Here is a 16,418-nt window from a genome sequence, read left to right on the forward strand (position 1 = left end):
AAAAAAGATATTGATTTTATCCAGGATCCAGTTTCACATTATTTTTTTTTAAATTTAAATTTTTCCTACATTTATTTAGAAATTCTATAAAAGGGGTTCCAAAGCAGTTCTAAAGACCTTGCTATCAATACTCCGTGTAAGGAAGGGTGAAAAACAGGATTCATTCTCAGCCCATATACAGTTTGTACTTGGATAGAAGATAAATGTTGAAAAGGCACGGCTCCACAATTCTGGTCACTTCAAAATAGAAATTTACAGAGTGATTAGAGGTTTTCCCAAGGGCACAGCTGGCGAGTGACAAAGCCAGGATTGGAACCCAGGGCCCTCTGATGCAAAGTGTAGGAATCACCCATGCCTCCTCCCTTGCCTAGTGGTTCTGATTCAGCCGGTCTACAGGAGGGCCAGGCGTGTACATTTCAGCCTACAGCTCAGGTAAGCAGCACACACTTCAAGAAACTCGTCTTAAGCTCTATGGCTCCCAATGAGAACTTCTCACTTTCTTGGCAAAGAATTAAGTCATTCATTCATTCACACTCTTGTTCACTTACTCAGCAAAGATTTTCCAAATGCCTGCCATGTATCATGTGGTTTGCTTCCAGAGTTTAACCACTGCCTTTTTGTATTATGTAACGCATGCACATTACTGTTTTGCAGAGGAGGCGCCATTCAGAATGAAATTCAGTAAGGAAATTGAAGTCTTTAACCCACCCCTGGCTTCTGCAGCCTCTAGTGAGCCATGGGTTCATTCCGTCTTTGCGTTTACACACTCATGGCCTAGGAAGACCTTGTTTAAAAGAGACTCTGCTGTAACACACCGCCTGGTGAGTAACATGTTCAGTTCTTTTAAAGACATATCAGAAGTTGTAAAGAAACCAGTTTTGGATCACTTGTGTAGAAAATGTCACAGGCTTTTGTTCCTCCTCCAAAAAACACCTATTCTTTCTCTTTCACTAAATGTAGTTGTCATTAGGGAGCAATTCCATTTTTCTTTACAGAGAGCTGCTGCTTCTATACAATATACAGTATTTAGATGAATAGGGTGTGTGAATCTGAGCATTAGGCAGCCTTATCTGCTGGTTCTAAAGCAGTGCATGGGGTTTTACTTTAACTGGATCGATTCACTTGCACCTGTTATGAAAACGCTGCTACCGATAATAGTGCCAAATGTTTAAAAAGTATTTTCCACTTGCCAGGCATGTTGTTGTTCAGTTTCTCAGTCATGTCCAACTCTTTGCGACCCCGTGGACTGCAGCATGCCAGGCTTCCCTGTCCTTCACTATCTCCTTGAGTTTGCTCAAGCTCACGTGCATCAAGTCAGTGATGCTATCCAACCATCTCATCCTCTGTCATTCCCTTCTCCTCCTGCCCTCAATCTTTCCCAGCATCAGGGTCTTTTCTAATGAGTCGGCTCTTTGCATTAGGTGGACAGAGTATTGGAGCTTCAGCTTCAGCATCAGTCCTTCCAATGAATATTCAGGACTGGTCCCGTTAGGATGGACTGGTTTGATCTCCTTGCAGTCCCAGGGACTCTCAAGAATCTTCTCCAACACCACAGTTCAAAAGCATCAATTCCTGGGCATTCATCCTTTTTTTATTGTCCAACTCTCACATCCATACATGACTACTGGAAAAACCATAGGCTTAGTGCTTTCTATGCATAATCTCACTGGAGCCTCATTATGAGTTTCTTAAACAGGTACTATTTTTATTCCCTTTTTACAAATAGGAACTGAAGGTTGGAGAGATTAAGGAGTTTGTTCAGGATCCCACAGGCCGAAGCGGCAGGACTAGGATGTGTGACCCCTGCTCTTAGCCGCTGTCCCTGCTCCTGGTGTTCCTCATACTCTGTGTAATGTGTTGGTGCCACGTGAGGCTGACTCTCCCCTAAGCTGTCATGACTTATAATGGCTTGAGAACCACTGGATTCAGCCAACAGGCTACTACGGCGACAAGCTCCTCCTTGGCCCTTGGCTACATTTTGTGTTAGTCTCCCACATTTTGTATTAGATAGTTGTGTGACAAATTATTACCAACATGGTGGCTTAGAACAGTGAAATTTATTCTCTCTTTTTTCTAGAGGCAGGAAGGCCAAAGTCAGGGTATCAGTGGAGCTGTGCTTTTACTGGGAGCTTGTAGGGGAAAATCCATCCTTATCTCTTTTAGCTTTGGGAGCTTTCCTTGGCTTGTGGCTGTATAACTCCAATCTTTATATTGGGATTCTACAGAGAAAATAAACCGGTGGGATGTGTGTATACACACACACACAGATACACACACACACGTGAAGGAGGGAGGGGGAGATTTATTTCAAGAAATTGCTTATGTGATTGTAGGGGCTGGCAAAGTCCACGATCTGCAAGTGTGGCCTGGAGACCCCAGAAAGAACCGATACTCAAGTTGGAAAGTCTCTGCACAGAATGCACTCTTCCTTAGGGGAAACCTTCATCACTTTTGTTAAGACCTCACCTGATTGGGTGAGGCCCACCCACACTATGATGGGTCATTAGCTTCCTTCAAAGTCCACTGACCTAAACGTTAGATCTCATCTAAAAATACATTCACAGTGACATCAGGAGGCAATTGACCGAGTATCTGGGAGCCATGGCCAGCCAGTTGACACCTGTCATTTGCTGTCATGCTCTGCTTTCACCTTCTTGGGTCCTTTTCTCTGTGGGTGTGTCTTCTCTTCTGTCACTAATGAGGACACTTGTCATTGGATTTAGGACCTGGCTAAAGCCAACCCACCTAAACCCAGAATGATCTCATCTTGAGAGCCTTGGCTTAATTACATCTTCAAAGACCACTTTTCCAAATAGGGTCATGTTCCCAGGTTCTGGGCTTCAGGAGGAGCTGCATCCAGCCACCGTGGTGGTTATCAGCTTTCCAGTCCATGCTCCATCCCCCTCCTGTGTGTCTTTGCCCAACAAACTGTGTTTATCTGATTGTCATATGCAGGATACTGTGTGGGAATCTGAAGACTAGAAAGCCAGATGCCTGCCCTCAAGGACTAACTGCAGTCCTGGCATATCAAAGCATGAGGGTGGGGTCATGGACAGAGACTCAACCAGAATCAAAGGCTTCAACAGCTCATGCTGCTGCCTGTGGTCAAAATGTTCTCAGAATATCACTTCTGCTCTCTGCGTCTTTGTTCGTTTCTATACAATAGACAATGAGAGAGTCATGCTCTGGAGAAAGAGTGTGCCCTATGGGAGAGTCATAGCATATGGAGCTATACCTATCCTATCTATACCTATACCTACCTATACCTATCCTATCATAGCGTATGGAGCTATAACCAGTGCACTGCCTGGGTAGAGTCCAAGCTTCCTACCTGTGCAGCCTTGGGCAAGTGGTTAACCTCCATGAGCCTTAGTTTCCTCATCTGTGAAATGGGAGAAATAGAAATCATGTGTGTACAGTGATGGGCATACACCTGGCACTTGGGAAAGAATAGGCATTTTAGGATTATCGGTATCACCGAGAGCTGCCTTGGTCTGTGATTTCAGAGTATGGCTCCACCCACTACAGATGAAGGTGGGTGGGGCAGACAGTGGGGATGCATGGCCTGGGATCAAGGGGCATGTGCAAGGATGAAAACGAACAGGTATCAGCTATGTTTACAAGGAGCAATGGAGCTGGCATCCAGTGGGTGAGCCCTGGCTCTCTGTTGGCTTCCAGGGGAGGTGTGTGTGAGTCACTCAGTCGTGTCCAACTCTTTGCAACCCCATGGACTGTAACCCACAAAACTCCTCTGTCCATGGATTTTCCAGGCAAGAATACTGGACTGGGTAGCCATTCCCTTCTCCAAGGGATCTTCCTGACCCAGGGATCAAACCCGGGTCTCCTGCATTGCAGGCAGATTCTTTACCACTGAGCCACCAGGGAAGCCCCTCGTGGGGCTGGAGGAGGCCAGTCCTGGGTGGATTCTCTACCTGCTAATGAGAGATCCAGCTCGCAAGAAGCACTTCAACACACCATGGTCCATATTCACCAGGTTCCTGCTGTGTGGCTTGTGTGCCCCACTCAGGACATGTGCGTGCTACGCTGCTCAGTCGCTCAGCCTTGTCCGACTCTGAGATGCCATGAACTGTAACCCACCAAACTCCTCTGTCCATGGGATTCTCCAGGCAAGAATATTGGAGTGGGTTGCCATTTCCTCCTCCAGAGGATCTTCCTGACCCAGGGATCGAACCTGCATCTCCTGCATTGGCAGGCAAATTCTTTACTACTACAGACCCTGTTGTTGGGAAAGATGGAAGGCAAAAGGAGAAGGAAGTGGCAGAGGATGAGATGGTTAGATAGCATCACTGACTCAATCGACATGAATTTGAGCAAACTCAAGAAGACTGTGAAGGACAGGGAAGCCTGGCATGCTGCAATCCATGGGATGGCACAGAATTGGACATGACTTAGCAACTGAACAACGACAAGGCCTAGGAAACCAGGTCATGTGAGCAATCCCTAAAGGATTTTTCCATAGCTCTGCTCACATTCCTCCTGCTAAAGTGCCAACCCTGGTTCGCTGAGTCCCTGTGACAATGTCATTGACACGCAGCTCAGAACAGGACATAGCGCTGTGTCATCACATGTCCACATTTTTCTTTATTCATAGGTTTTAAGTTCCAGTTCTGTAAGACTTAAAAAAAAAAATCTTCAGGGTCAGAATGCATGACTGCAAAAGTAACCCTTCTACCCTGCCTTTTACTTGTTTATTTTTTGGCCACACCCCACAGCATGTGGGATCTTAGTTCCCGGATCAGGCACCTAGTCTGCACCCCCTACATTGGAAGCATGGAGTCTCAACCACTGGGCCACCAGGGAAGTTCCTCTACCCTCCCCCCACTTTTAAAAGTTCATCTTGTACTTTTATTTAACATGTGTAGCATGAAATGTTTTTCATTTTCTAATAAGTTCTATATTTTATTGTAGTATGGAGACATTTCAAGAGACGTTCAAGGGACTTCTGAAAATGGAGTAATTTTTCGGAAATGTGCAGTGGTGAGTATTCATCGGTGGTTTATACTTAAGGAGAAAGTAATTGAATTTGCCGAAAATGTGTATTAGGAGAGTTATGTATTTAAAGAACTGGCAAGTCACATGGCCATCTACCCATATCTGGACATGGGTGATGAAGTGACTTACAGGGATCTCATATTTTATATGGAAGCACCAAGATTTTTTTTGTAACAACAAAATCATTACTGAAAATCCTCTGTGATTATTTAAGATGGGAAAGAAAGCATGTATTTTCTCCCAGATTTTAACATTGGCATGATGCCAACAGTTTATAAATTTATGTAATGTCTTTTAGGTCTTTGATTCTTACTAATCTCATGGGATGACCTTCACATGATCCTTGTGTTGAGGGTCCCCAAGACCATCGTCAGGTTCAGTGGTTCCCTAGAAGGACTCAGGGAACTCGGAAAAGCTGCTCTACTCGCAGTCACAGTTTATTACAGCAGAGCTTATAGATTATAGTCAGCAAAGCCAAGAGCTCGTAGGACAGTGTTCTGGGGAGACCAGGCCCAAGACACCTGGTCTCCTGATGGACCTGAAGGAGCAGCATCTAATTTTTCCCAGCAGTGGTGTGTGATATCACCAGGGAAGCTCACTCAAGCCGTGGAGTCCAGGATTTTTATTGAGGATCCATCATGATGGAGCACTCATGTCACTGACCTCAGTTACTCAGGTCACCTGAACACAGCTTTGCCCAAGGCCCTCACCGTGAATCACATGGTTAGCACAGACCACCTGGGGTGGCCCAAGGCCGTAAGTATAGCAAGACACTCTTACCAGACAAGATATTCCACGGGCTTTAAGGGCCAGTCTCTCAGGAGCTGGTCCTCTCTTTGGGACAGGCGGGGTTTGGACAGTCCAGGCCTGCTGAACTAACTGTGTACTGCACAGCTCTCACTGCAGCCCAGGCCCTTGGCTCTCTTGCCTCACTTCCTGGAATGCAGTTGGAGCTACCACTTTCTCATGTGTCCTCCTAGAAATGCTTCCTGCTACATGAGTGTAGCTATGAGTATGCGTGTGTGCCCATGTGCACACATACACACATACCTTCTTTCTTCCCCTTTTTGCCTAGGTGACAGTACCCTATACACCAAGTTTTACAATTTGCTTTTTTTTACTTATTACAATCCAGAGCTCATTCTTCTTGGGGGTGTACATGGCTTCCCTCTCTTTTCTCAGCTCCTCTGTCTCTTTCAGCAGAGCTGGGGTGAAGAAAGGGCAGGAATGGTGGGAAATAGCTTTGAGAGAGGGGGCAGGACAAGGTGTCAGAGGCCAGGTGGGGATCCAAGCTGGAGACGGGCCACTGGCTTTGAATAACTGAGCTGTGCAAACATATGGGTGAGCAGAACCTGGAAGGCGACTGGCCAGGAGACAGGAGACCAGCTCAGGGCAAACTTGGAGATCAGATGACAGTCAGAGGCCCTGGACTGGCTGGGACTGAATCTTCAAAATAATGGATTAACAAAGTGCTGCAGTTTGTTTTTCTTGGTGACCCCAGTTTTGACAATCTCCCCTACCGTAGTCTCATGCATGGATGTTTTTTCACTTAAGTTTCTCTGTGGTTTCACTGCATTTCAGGGTTCTGGTTTCTTTGAACTGGTCTGAGCAACAACTTGTCAAGCGGGAGTCAGAATTCTCCCGGGGTCTTTGAAATCACACCTGATGAATTCTAGAACCTTCATGAGACTGTAATCCTTTCCCTCTACCTGCAGACCTAGTGCGTTCACGTCGAGCTGGGGCCTTGCATTGGGAAGTCGGGCTCACCAGCAAGTCTGGCCTCATTTCTCCTCCTGTCCTAGGTGTCTATGCAGAGTGAGTGGCCATCGGCCCACGTGCGACTGTTTGTGAACAACACCAGGACACCCACAGCCACCAACCTCTCCGACCTGCTCTTACTCGACAACATCACAGGCCTCACTGTTAGGGAGTCAGTTGGAAACCAGACCTCGAGAGGCTTCCAGGCTTTCAGGAAGAAGTTTCTACAAGGTAATAGCCACATGTACAAAGTTAAGTGTGGGATACGATGGAGATACACACAGATGGGCACAGAGCGAGGGATGGGCTGCAGGCATCTTCTCAGACACGGGACTTGTGTTCATGCCGTTGGTCCTCATGGTGAAATCTGCTCGTAGGGCATCAGAGGAGACCCCTGCTCAGCGCCTGCAACCAGGAAGCTGGTTTGTGACTTAGGTTGAGAGAGGTGGGATTTGGGGAAGGATTTTTAAAAATATGTATATTCAAAGTTTATTATGAACAATTTCAAATGTATACAAAGAGGTTGTAGCGAACCCCACTGTATCCATCAGCCAGATGATCAAAATGACTGTCACTCAGTGAAATGAAGAGCTTGTTTGGGGGAGTGCTGGACAGACACGGGAGGGGTTTGGCATCAGCTCAGGAAATGTGCTCTTGGCGTGTTCAGCTGTGTTCACGGGAGTGACTCTGCTGCTAATTAGCTCCCGTTCAAAGCATGACACCATCACTGGTTGGCTTTCAGAGGTGTGTTTCCTGAAGTGAGCTTGTCATTGGTTAATTAAGGAGATTTAAAACCAATCCTGGGGACTTCCCTGGTGGCTCCGAAGTAATGCAGGAGACACAGGTTCAATCCCTGATCCGTGAAGATCCCAGGTGCGCAGAGCAATGTAGCTCCTGCCCCACAATTCTTGAGCCCATGCTCTAGAGCCTGGGTGCCTGGCTCCTGAAACGCATGCACCACAAGGGAAGTCACCAGAATGAAAAGCCCACACACTGCACCTAGAGAGTAGCCCCCACTAGCCACAACTAGAGAAAAGCCTGCACGGCTATGAAGGCCCAGCACAGCCAAAAATGAACAAGTAATTAAAAAACTAATAATTCTGGGATGCAGCTGTTACTCTGACTTCAGAGCTGTCAGTTTTGCTAGGAAGGTGGGACTTCTTTTATCTAAGAAGGTGCTTTGTCTACAGATGAAGAAACTAAGGTGATGAGGAACTTGCCCAAGGCCCAGGGTTGGCAGTCAAGGTGGAGACAGACTCAGTCTGACTTCTCCATCCACCCCATACCCTCGATACTATAGTGCCTCTCACAGGCCTGGGACTCTAACTGACCTGTCCACTTCCATATACATGGCTCACATTGCTCATCAACGCCACCACTCTTTCTGAGTCTAGATGAGACTTCAGAATCCATCTTAACACCGTACTATTGACAGATGCTGTCGTGGAGTTAGCCTGCAAGTAGTGACCTCTTTGCTGGCGCTGGTTTAAGCAATGGTGTAAAAACTGTCATGGTACATCTCAGCTAAGTGATTTTCAATGCCTTTCTTCAATAATGTAAAAATAAATCTCCCCAGTTCTTAAGCTTGTGCTTAGAGACAGGAACATAGGGCTGAGAGCAGAGCCCAGACTCGATCTCAGACAGAGCTCCCTTGACTCCTGGCCATTTCAGAGCTGTGTGGCCTCCGGAAATCACTGCATTTCTCTGAGCTGCAGACGTGGTGTATGTCCCCCAGACTCACAGAGTCACTGCAGAGTCTGAACGGGGTGACATGGCCTGGCACTCTGCCTACCTCTCATTTTATTGCTCCAGTGGCCTTGTGTAGTCCATGCTCCTACCATCCTGAACTGGGTACTTTCCTCCGACGGCTCGGCATCAGCTCCTACTCTTGTGTCCCCCTGGAGGACCTTTCTCTGCTCCCCTGCCCCTCACTCAGCTGCCACTCCTGTGCTTCACCTGCTTGGAGCCAGGACCACACACTTCGCCCATGGACTCCGTGACTTCTGCTCTTGACACGTGTGCTCTGCACATCCCTGAATCTCAGCCCCTGCAGCTGTGAACTGTGGGTGCCATGACACCCACTTCCGGGAGTCCTTCTAAAGGAAAGAGAGTTCTCCACCCACAACTCCAGGGCCCATTGGTTCACCCTGGGATGTGACCCCTCCCTATAGCAGAGGTGCCTTCTCCTAACAGCTGGTGTTTCAATCCTGGCTCCTTATTAAGGGGAGATTTGAGTCAGAAACCCCATCTTCTAGGGAAGCTTCTCTGTGTAATTAAGGACGAACCAGCGACCATGAGGTCAGAAGGGACCCTCCGTGAGCCTGAGTGGCCTTCTTCTCCTTCTCCCGGGTCTTCCCTGCCTCTCTGTGCCTCGTGCTGGGCTCCCAGGACCAGGCTGCCTGGAGGTGTCAAAGTGGCAGCTAGTGTCACCCGAAAGTTAGTTCTGTAAAGAGTTTTCCTTCATTGTGTGAATAGGATCACTGGGAATAAATAGATTCCCCACCTGGATTCCAAACAAGACAGAAAGGTTCTGGATTTCCTAAGTGGATGAGCTAAATACATCCTGAGTTAGGAAGGCTGACCCGCCCAGCCCCAGGCATTTCTGGATGGGTTGGGGGTCCAGGTAAAGCTCCCTGTGCCTGCTGACAGCCCTTCTGAGTGAGAGCAGAGTGGGCCCAAGAGCACGCCTGTGTGATTTACTCTCCATGCTAGAAAAGCATGTGAGCTCAAAGGGCCCTGGCTGCCGCCGCCTTTGGACCGCAGCCGTGTCTGGGGTGTGCAGGGACCCCCCCTGATGACCGCACGTGCCTTCTCTCTGAACAGTCGGAGACTCCTTCTCGGTCAGCTACACAGCCTCGCTGGAGGCCAGAGACATCAGGAGTGGAGACATCCTGCTGCTTCCTGCCCAGCTCTCCTTCCAGAGTTCGTCACCGGTATTGTCTGTGTTACTTGTGGTTCGTCTTGTCCTTGTTTTAGAAATCTCGAGCACAGTTTCCGTTGTTCATGTTCTTCTTCCTTCTATCCTCCATTCATTCAGTGATGCCGAGTTCTGGGTTAGTGAATGGGCCCTGGAATCTCACACTTTGCCGTGAACCAGGCTCCCTTTTAGCTCCTTGTAACCTCTATGGACCTGATTATCAAGATATGTCATCCATAGACGTTAGTTTCTTTTTTTTTTTCGCCATGGTCTCATATTTATTTATACATGTCTACATAGGTTTTTTTTTTCTTTTTTAAAAATTTATTTACATAGACGTTAATTTCTCATCACCATGTCTTGTGTGTAATAAGCACTCAACCATATACTTTCTGTTGATATTGGTTTGCTAGAGCTGCTGTGAAAAGGTACTGTGGACCAGCTGGCTCACAAACAATAGAAATGTATTTGTTCACAGCCCTGGAGGCTGGAAGTTCATTCAGGTCAGGGTGTGGGCAGGGTTGTCTTTCTGAGGCCTCTCTCCTTGGCTTGTAGACAGCTGTCTTCAACCTGTGTCTCACGTGGCCATCCCTCTGTGTCTGTCTGTGTCATAGTCTCCTTATAAGGACACTTGTCAGGTGGGGTTAGAGGCTACCGTGATGGCCTCGCTTTACCTTAATCACATCTCTAAAGGTTCTATCTCCAAACTCAGACACATTCCGAGACACTGGGGTCAGGGCTTCAACCATGGATTTTGGGGGGACGTGATTCAACCTGTAACCCATTACCATGAGCATTTGCATTTTCCATTCACTTTTTTGTCAATCCAGTGGGTGATGAATGTGGTTGTGTGTGGCCCATGCTATGTGCTGTGCACCCCTGGGGCTACAGAGAGGGAGATGTGTCCTTGTCCTCACGGAGACTGTGCTCTCGGTGTGTGTGTGTGTGTGTGTGTGTGTGTGTGTAAGCCGCTCAGTTGTGTTCTACTCATTGCAACCCATAGACTGTAGCCCACCAGGCTCCTCTGTCCATGGAATTCTCCAGGCAAGAATACTGGAGTGTGTAGCCATTCCCTTCTCCAGGGGGTCTTCCCAGCTGAGGGATCAAACCTGGATCTGCTGTACTGCAGTTACTCTGGTCATTTTGTTCAGACTGCAGCCCCTGGAGGAAGTACTTTTCATAACAGTTGTGGAAAACGAGGCTCACAGCGTGACTACTCCAGGTCACATGGCAAAACCAAAATCAGACCTCACAGCTGCCAGCTCCTTCCTTCCAAGGAGCTCCTTCCTTCCAAGGCTGAGAGGCCTGTGTGTGGTGTTTCTGCTGCAATAAGAAAACTAATCCTGGATAAAATTAAATAAAATGAAAGATTCCATAAAGGTAAAGACCAGATATGAGAAAGCTGTATGAAACTGTCAGAAAAGACGAATGTCTCAGAAAACAATTAAGTGCAAAGTCAAGAACGAGAACAGAGAAGGATAAAAAAAGGGAAATAAAAGGCCCAGAAAAAAATACTATCTGAATTTCAAAGGACAGGCAACCAAATATGCTAAAGTCAAAATTTAAGATAAAGGCAACAGTCAGAAACCTGCAGTGAGAAACTCAGAAACCCAGTGAAATAAAAACTCCCTGTGTAGGGTCATTAAGATTTTAGACCAAGGCGGCCTCACACCTCCCTGAGGAGCCTGGGGAGGCTGGGGAGGGGGGCAGTGGGAGGCGTGGAGTTGGAGCTCTCTGGCCGTCACCCCCTATGGGTCCTGTCCATTGCTTTGCTTGGTGCCTGTGTGTGTTGTATCAACCCCATCACCCTGGTAACCCTCCATCCTCCCACTAGAATGTTGCTTCTTGAGACCCCATCGGTCTTATTCCCAATTTGTGTTCTTGGTGCCAAAAATAGAGCCCTGCACACAGTAGTGCTTGGCAATTACTTGCTGAGTGAGTACATGAATTCTTTTTTAACTTCTCTGAGCCTTTGGTTTCTCATCAATAAAAAGGGAGGCTGTTCCAGGTCTCCAGTCTCTTGTGGGGATAAAAGCGATGATGACTTTATATTTGCATGTGGCTTTCAGTTTCCTTTCCCTTCCAAGCCTTCGGAGCCCTCTCTCTGGGCAGTTTTGTGGACAGAGTGGAGATTCTAGAGCTCCGGACTTGATGGTGTGTGTTCTAGGCTCCTCCCTGTTTGCATTAGTCTGTCAGCCTCGCCTTTCTTAGACCTGCCCTAGCAAAGGTTCCTAGAAAGCTCGGTGTTTGCTGAGCGGATAAGGGCTGGATACGGCTCCTATGCCTTCTTCTCTAATTGAGTCACCCAGTTTGGGTGACTCCTGGGCCTTCCTCTAGGATGGAGAGAAGGTCCAGTGTATTTGGAATTGAAAATGATCCAAGTCTGAGGGAAAATCTTGTCAACTCCACATAAGAACATGGGTCTGCTTTGCTTGTCGGCTGTAAAGAGGCTCACACTACAAATGGGAGAATAAAGGAATTATTTAAAAATGCAGGTGCCCAGTGGGGTAAAATCCTTCATGTTGGCGTGGACTTGGTGTCTGGTACTTCAGAGGCTGAAATGCTGCCCTCACTGTGTTTTTAGAACGGTTCAGTGTTTCTGAGCTTAAGTTTTCCCACTTGAGAAATGAGGGGGGGAGGTCAAAAGATTCCCTTCAAACTCATCTCTTCCAGTTCTGACATTTTAAAATGGTATGAGAGCAATAAAAATAGTTACTGCTTTCTAATCCTCACCACAGGAGGGAGGTACTGTCAGAAATGCACTGTGTTTGAGTCTGGAAACTACTTTCTCCAACTCACATACAGATATACATACATGTATACACGTGTGTACATAGGTATAGACACATGCACCTCAACTTCATACAAGGATACCTGAGACAGGACAGAGTTGCAGCGGAGGTCAAGAGGGAAGAATCTAGAACATTCATCTCTAGTTCCTTACTGTATACTGTGTAAACATCCCGCCCACCTTGTAAAACCATCACTGGATCTCATGTGGTCCTTGTTTCCCGGCTTCAGGGTGTGCTCTAAAACATGTTTCTTAAGCCTTGAAGTTTATATCATGGATGTAGGCTGATGGCTTCTGTTTTGCTAAGAGATGGAGACAGACTGTGTAGCACACTTTCAGCCCCTCTCTGTTTAGACCTTGGGTGTCAAGAAACAGCAAGGACAGACCCAGAGGGAGAGAAGAGAGAGAGAGGAAGCTAGCCTTCGAACCCACTAGTTCAGAAGACCCTGAAACTCACAGGGCACGACAAATACTCTGCAGCACATACAATTCAGGAACAGAAAGGGCCAAGTGATTGCTTCATAGGTGTCTCTTCTTTAAAAATGTGTGTGTGTGTGTTTTATTTTTTTTTATTTTTTTATTTTTTTCAAATCCAGTTTTTAATTATTAGCTTCATACACCTAGAACTGCTTTGCCACATTGCTCTAAGGTTTCTGAGAGTTACTCTCCACCCCTATACCTTGTCTGGAACCAGTAACAGGCAGGTCATGGACAAGGCAGATCCTCAGACCAGACAGGAGCCACACTACCCCAGGATATAAAGTGCTCCCTGGTTCTTTACTTGTCAGGGGGTTGTGAGGTGAAGGTCACAGAAACCTGGTGGATGGCTGAGTGATGTACCTGGGCCAGTAGGGGCCCCCATCTTAGCCCTGGTACCCAATAGGATGAAGAACTCTGGGAAGGGAAGGACTTGTCTGAAGTCACATAGCTGGGAGGCGGCCAATACAGGACTGGTCTCAGCTCTCATCAGGGCTCTTCCAACCGGTCTTGAGGGAGGACCCTGGAAATGACTGTTAGATACACCTTCAAGAAGGAGGGGTGGTCCCAGCTGCAGAGTTGCCTGCACAGGGGCACTTGATCCTAAGAGAGACCCAGGTAGAATGTCAGCTTTAGCCACTTAGTACAATTCAGGACTTCTCTGAGGACCTGTTTTGGTTCAACTTCTCCATCTGCCTAATTTCACTGTCTTCTTTGCTCAAAATTTTCCAATAGGAGGAATGCAATGAATAAAGTCATGTTCACGATTCATGACAAGGAAATGGAAATCAATACCATGACCTGATATCACTCTCAGTTCAGTTCAGTTCAATTGCTCAGTAGTGTTCAACTCCTTCCAACCCCATGGACTACAGTACACCAGGCTTCCCTGTTCATCACCAGCTCCTGGAGTTGACTCAAACTCATGTGCATAGAGTTGGTGATGGCATTCAATATCTCATTCTCTGTTGTCTCCTTCTCCTCCTGTCTTCAATCTTTCCCAGCATCAGAGTCTTTTCCAATAAGTCAGTTCTTTGCATTAGGTGGCCAGAGTATTGGAGTTTCAGCTTCAGCATCAGTCTTTCCAATGAATATTCAGGATTGATTACCTTTAGGATGGAATGATTTGTATCTCCTTCAGTTCAAGGGACTTTCAAAAGTCTTCTCCAACACCACAGTTCAAAAGCATCCATTCTTTGGTGCTCAGCTCTCTTAACAGTCCAACTCTCACATCCATGCATGACTACTGGAAAAACTATAGCTTTGACTAGACAGACTCTTGTTGGCAAAGTAATGTCTCTTCTTTATAATATACTGTCTAGGTAGGTCATAGCTTTTCTTCCATGGAGCAAGTGTCTTTTAATTTCATGGCTACAGTCTCATTCTTCAGTGATTTTGGAGCCCACCAAAATAAAGCCTGTCACTATTTCCATTTTTTTCCCCATGTATTTGCCAAGAAGTGATTGGACCAGATGCCATGATCTCAGTTTTCTGAATGTTGAGTTTTAAGCCAACTTTTTCACTCTCTTTCACTTTCATCAAGAGGCTCTTTAGTTCTTCTTCACTTTCAGCCATAAGAGTGGTGTCATCTGCATATCTGAGATTATTACTATTTCCTTTGGCAAACTTGATTCCAGCTTGTGCTTCATCTAGCCTGGGAATTCTCATGATGTACTCTTCCCTGGTGGCTCAGATGGTAAAGCATCTGTCTACAGTGTGGGAGACCGGGGTTTGATCCCTGCGTCGGGAAGATCCTCTGGAGAAGGAAATGGCAACCCACTCCGGTACTCCCACCTGGAAAATCCCATGGACGGAGGAGCCTGGTAGGCTACAGTCTATGGGGTCACAAAGGGTCCGACAAAACTGAGCGACTTCGCTTTCTTTCTTTCACTCTGCATATAAGTTAAATAAGCAGGGTAACAATACACAGCCTTGCTGTACTCCTTTCCTGATTTGGAAGCAGTCTGTTGTCCCGTGTCCAGTTCTAACTGTTGCTTCTTGACCTGCATACAGATATCTCGGAAGGCAGGTCAGGTGTTCTGATATTCCCATATCTTAAAGATATTTCCACAGTTTGATGTGATCCACACAGTCAAAGGTTTTTGCATAGTCAATAAAGCAGAAGTAGATATTTTTCTGGAACTGGCTTTCTTTTTCAATGATCCAATGGATGGCAATTTGATCTCTGTTTCCTCTGCCATTGCTAAATTCAGCTTGAACATTTGGAATTTCACAGTTCACGTACTGTTGAAGCCTGGCTTGGAGAATTTTGAGTATTACTTTGAAAGCATGTGAGATGAGTGCAATTGTGTGGTGGTTTGAACATTCTTTAGCATTGCCTTTCCTTGGGATGGAATGAAAAGTGACTTTTCCAGTCCTGTGGCCACTGCTGAGTTTTCCACATAGCTGGTGTATTGAGTGCAACACTTTCATAGCATCACATTTAAGATTTGTAACAGCTCAGCTGGAATTCCATCACCTCCACGAGCTTTGTTTGTAGGGATGCATCCTAAGGCCCAGGATGTTTGGCTCTAGGTAACTGATCACACCATCATGATTATCTGAGACATGAAGATCTTTTTTGTACAGTTCACCTGTGTTTTCTTTTTTTTTTTAATTTTAGTTTTTTATTTTGTAAATTTTAAAATCTTTAATTCTTACATGCATTCCCAAACATGAACCCCCCTCCCACCTCCCTCCCCATAACAACTTTCTGGGTCATCCCCATGCACCAGCCCCAAGCATGCTGCATCCTGCGTCAGACATAGACTGGCGATTCAATTCACATGATAGTATACATGTTAGAATGTCATTCTCCCAAATCATCCCACCCTCTCCCTCTCCCTCTGAGTCCAAAAGTCCGTTATACACATCTGTGTCTCTTTCCCTGTCTTGCATACAGGGTCGTCATTGCCATCTTCCTAAATTCCATATATATGTGTTAGTATACTGTATTGGTGTTTTTCTTTCTGGCTTACTTCACTCTGTATAATCGGCTCCAGTTTCATCCATCTCATCAGAACTGATTCAAATGAATTCTTTTTAACAGCTGAGTAATACTCCATTGTGTATATGTACCACAGCTTTCTTATCCATTCATCTGCTGATGGACATCTAGGTTGTTTCCATGTCCTGGCTATTATAAACAGTGCTGCAATGAACATTGGGGTACCTTGTGTGTGTTTTAATTTCCATTGTTCTTCAGTTGCTAAGTTTGTGTCTGACTCTACGACCCCATGGACTGCAGCATGCCAGGCTTCCCTGTTCTTCACTATCTTCCGGAGTTTGCTCAGATTCATGTCCATTGAGTTGGTGATGCTATCTAACCATCTCATGCCTGTTTCTCCTTTGGCCTTCAGTCTTTTCCAGCATCAGGGTCTTTTCCAATGAGTCAGCTCTTTGCATCAGATGACCCAAGTATTAGAGCTTCATCATCAGTCCTTCCAAGGAATATTCAGGGTT

The 16,418-nt window shown here is 46.3% G+C and overlaps 1 protein-coding gene across 1 annotated transcript in view; it reads left to right on the forward strand.

Moving 5' to 3' along the window:
• EVC2 (EvC ciliary complex subunit 2) overlaps positions 1–16,418 on the forward strand; it is a 157,839-nt gene that overhangs the window by 11,957 nt on the left and 129,464 nt on the right. The window contains exons 3-6 of the mRNA XM_069593234.1: positions 655–821; positions 4,930–4,998; positions 6,816–7,002; positions 9,595–9,704. Of these exons, the coding sequence (XP_069449335.1) occupies positions 655–821; positions 4,930–4,998; positions 6,816–7,002; positions 9,595–9,704 (533 nt within the window). The remainder of the gene's footprint in view (positions 1–654; positions 822–4,929; positions 4,999–6,815; positions 7,003–9,594; positions 9,705–16,418) is intronic.

Source organism: Ovis canadensis, chromosome 6 (assembly GCF_042477335.2).
Source record: "Ovis canadensis isolate MfBH-ARS-UI-01 breed Bighorn chromosome 6, ARS-UI_OviCan_v2, whole genome shotgun sequence".
Lineage (NCBI taxonomy): Eukaryota > Metazoa > Chordata > Mammalia > Artiodactyla > Bovidae > Ovis > Ovis canadensis.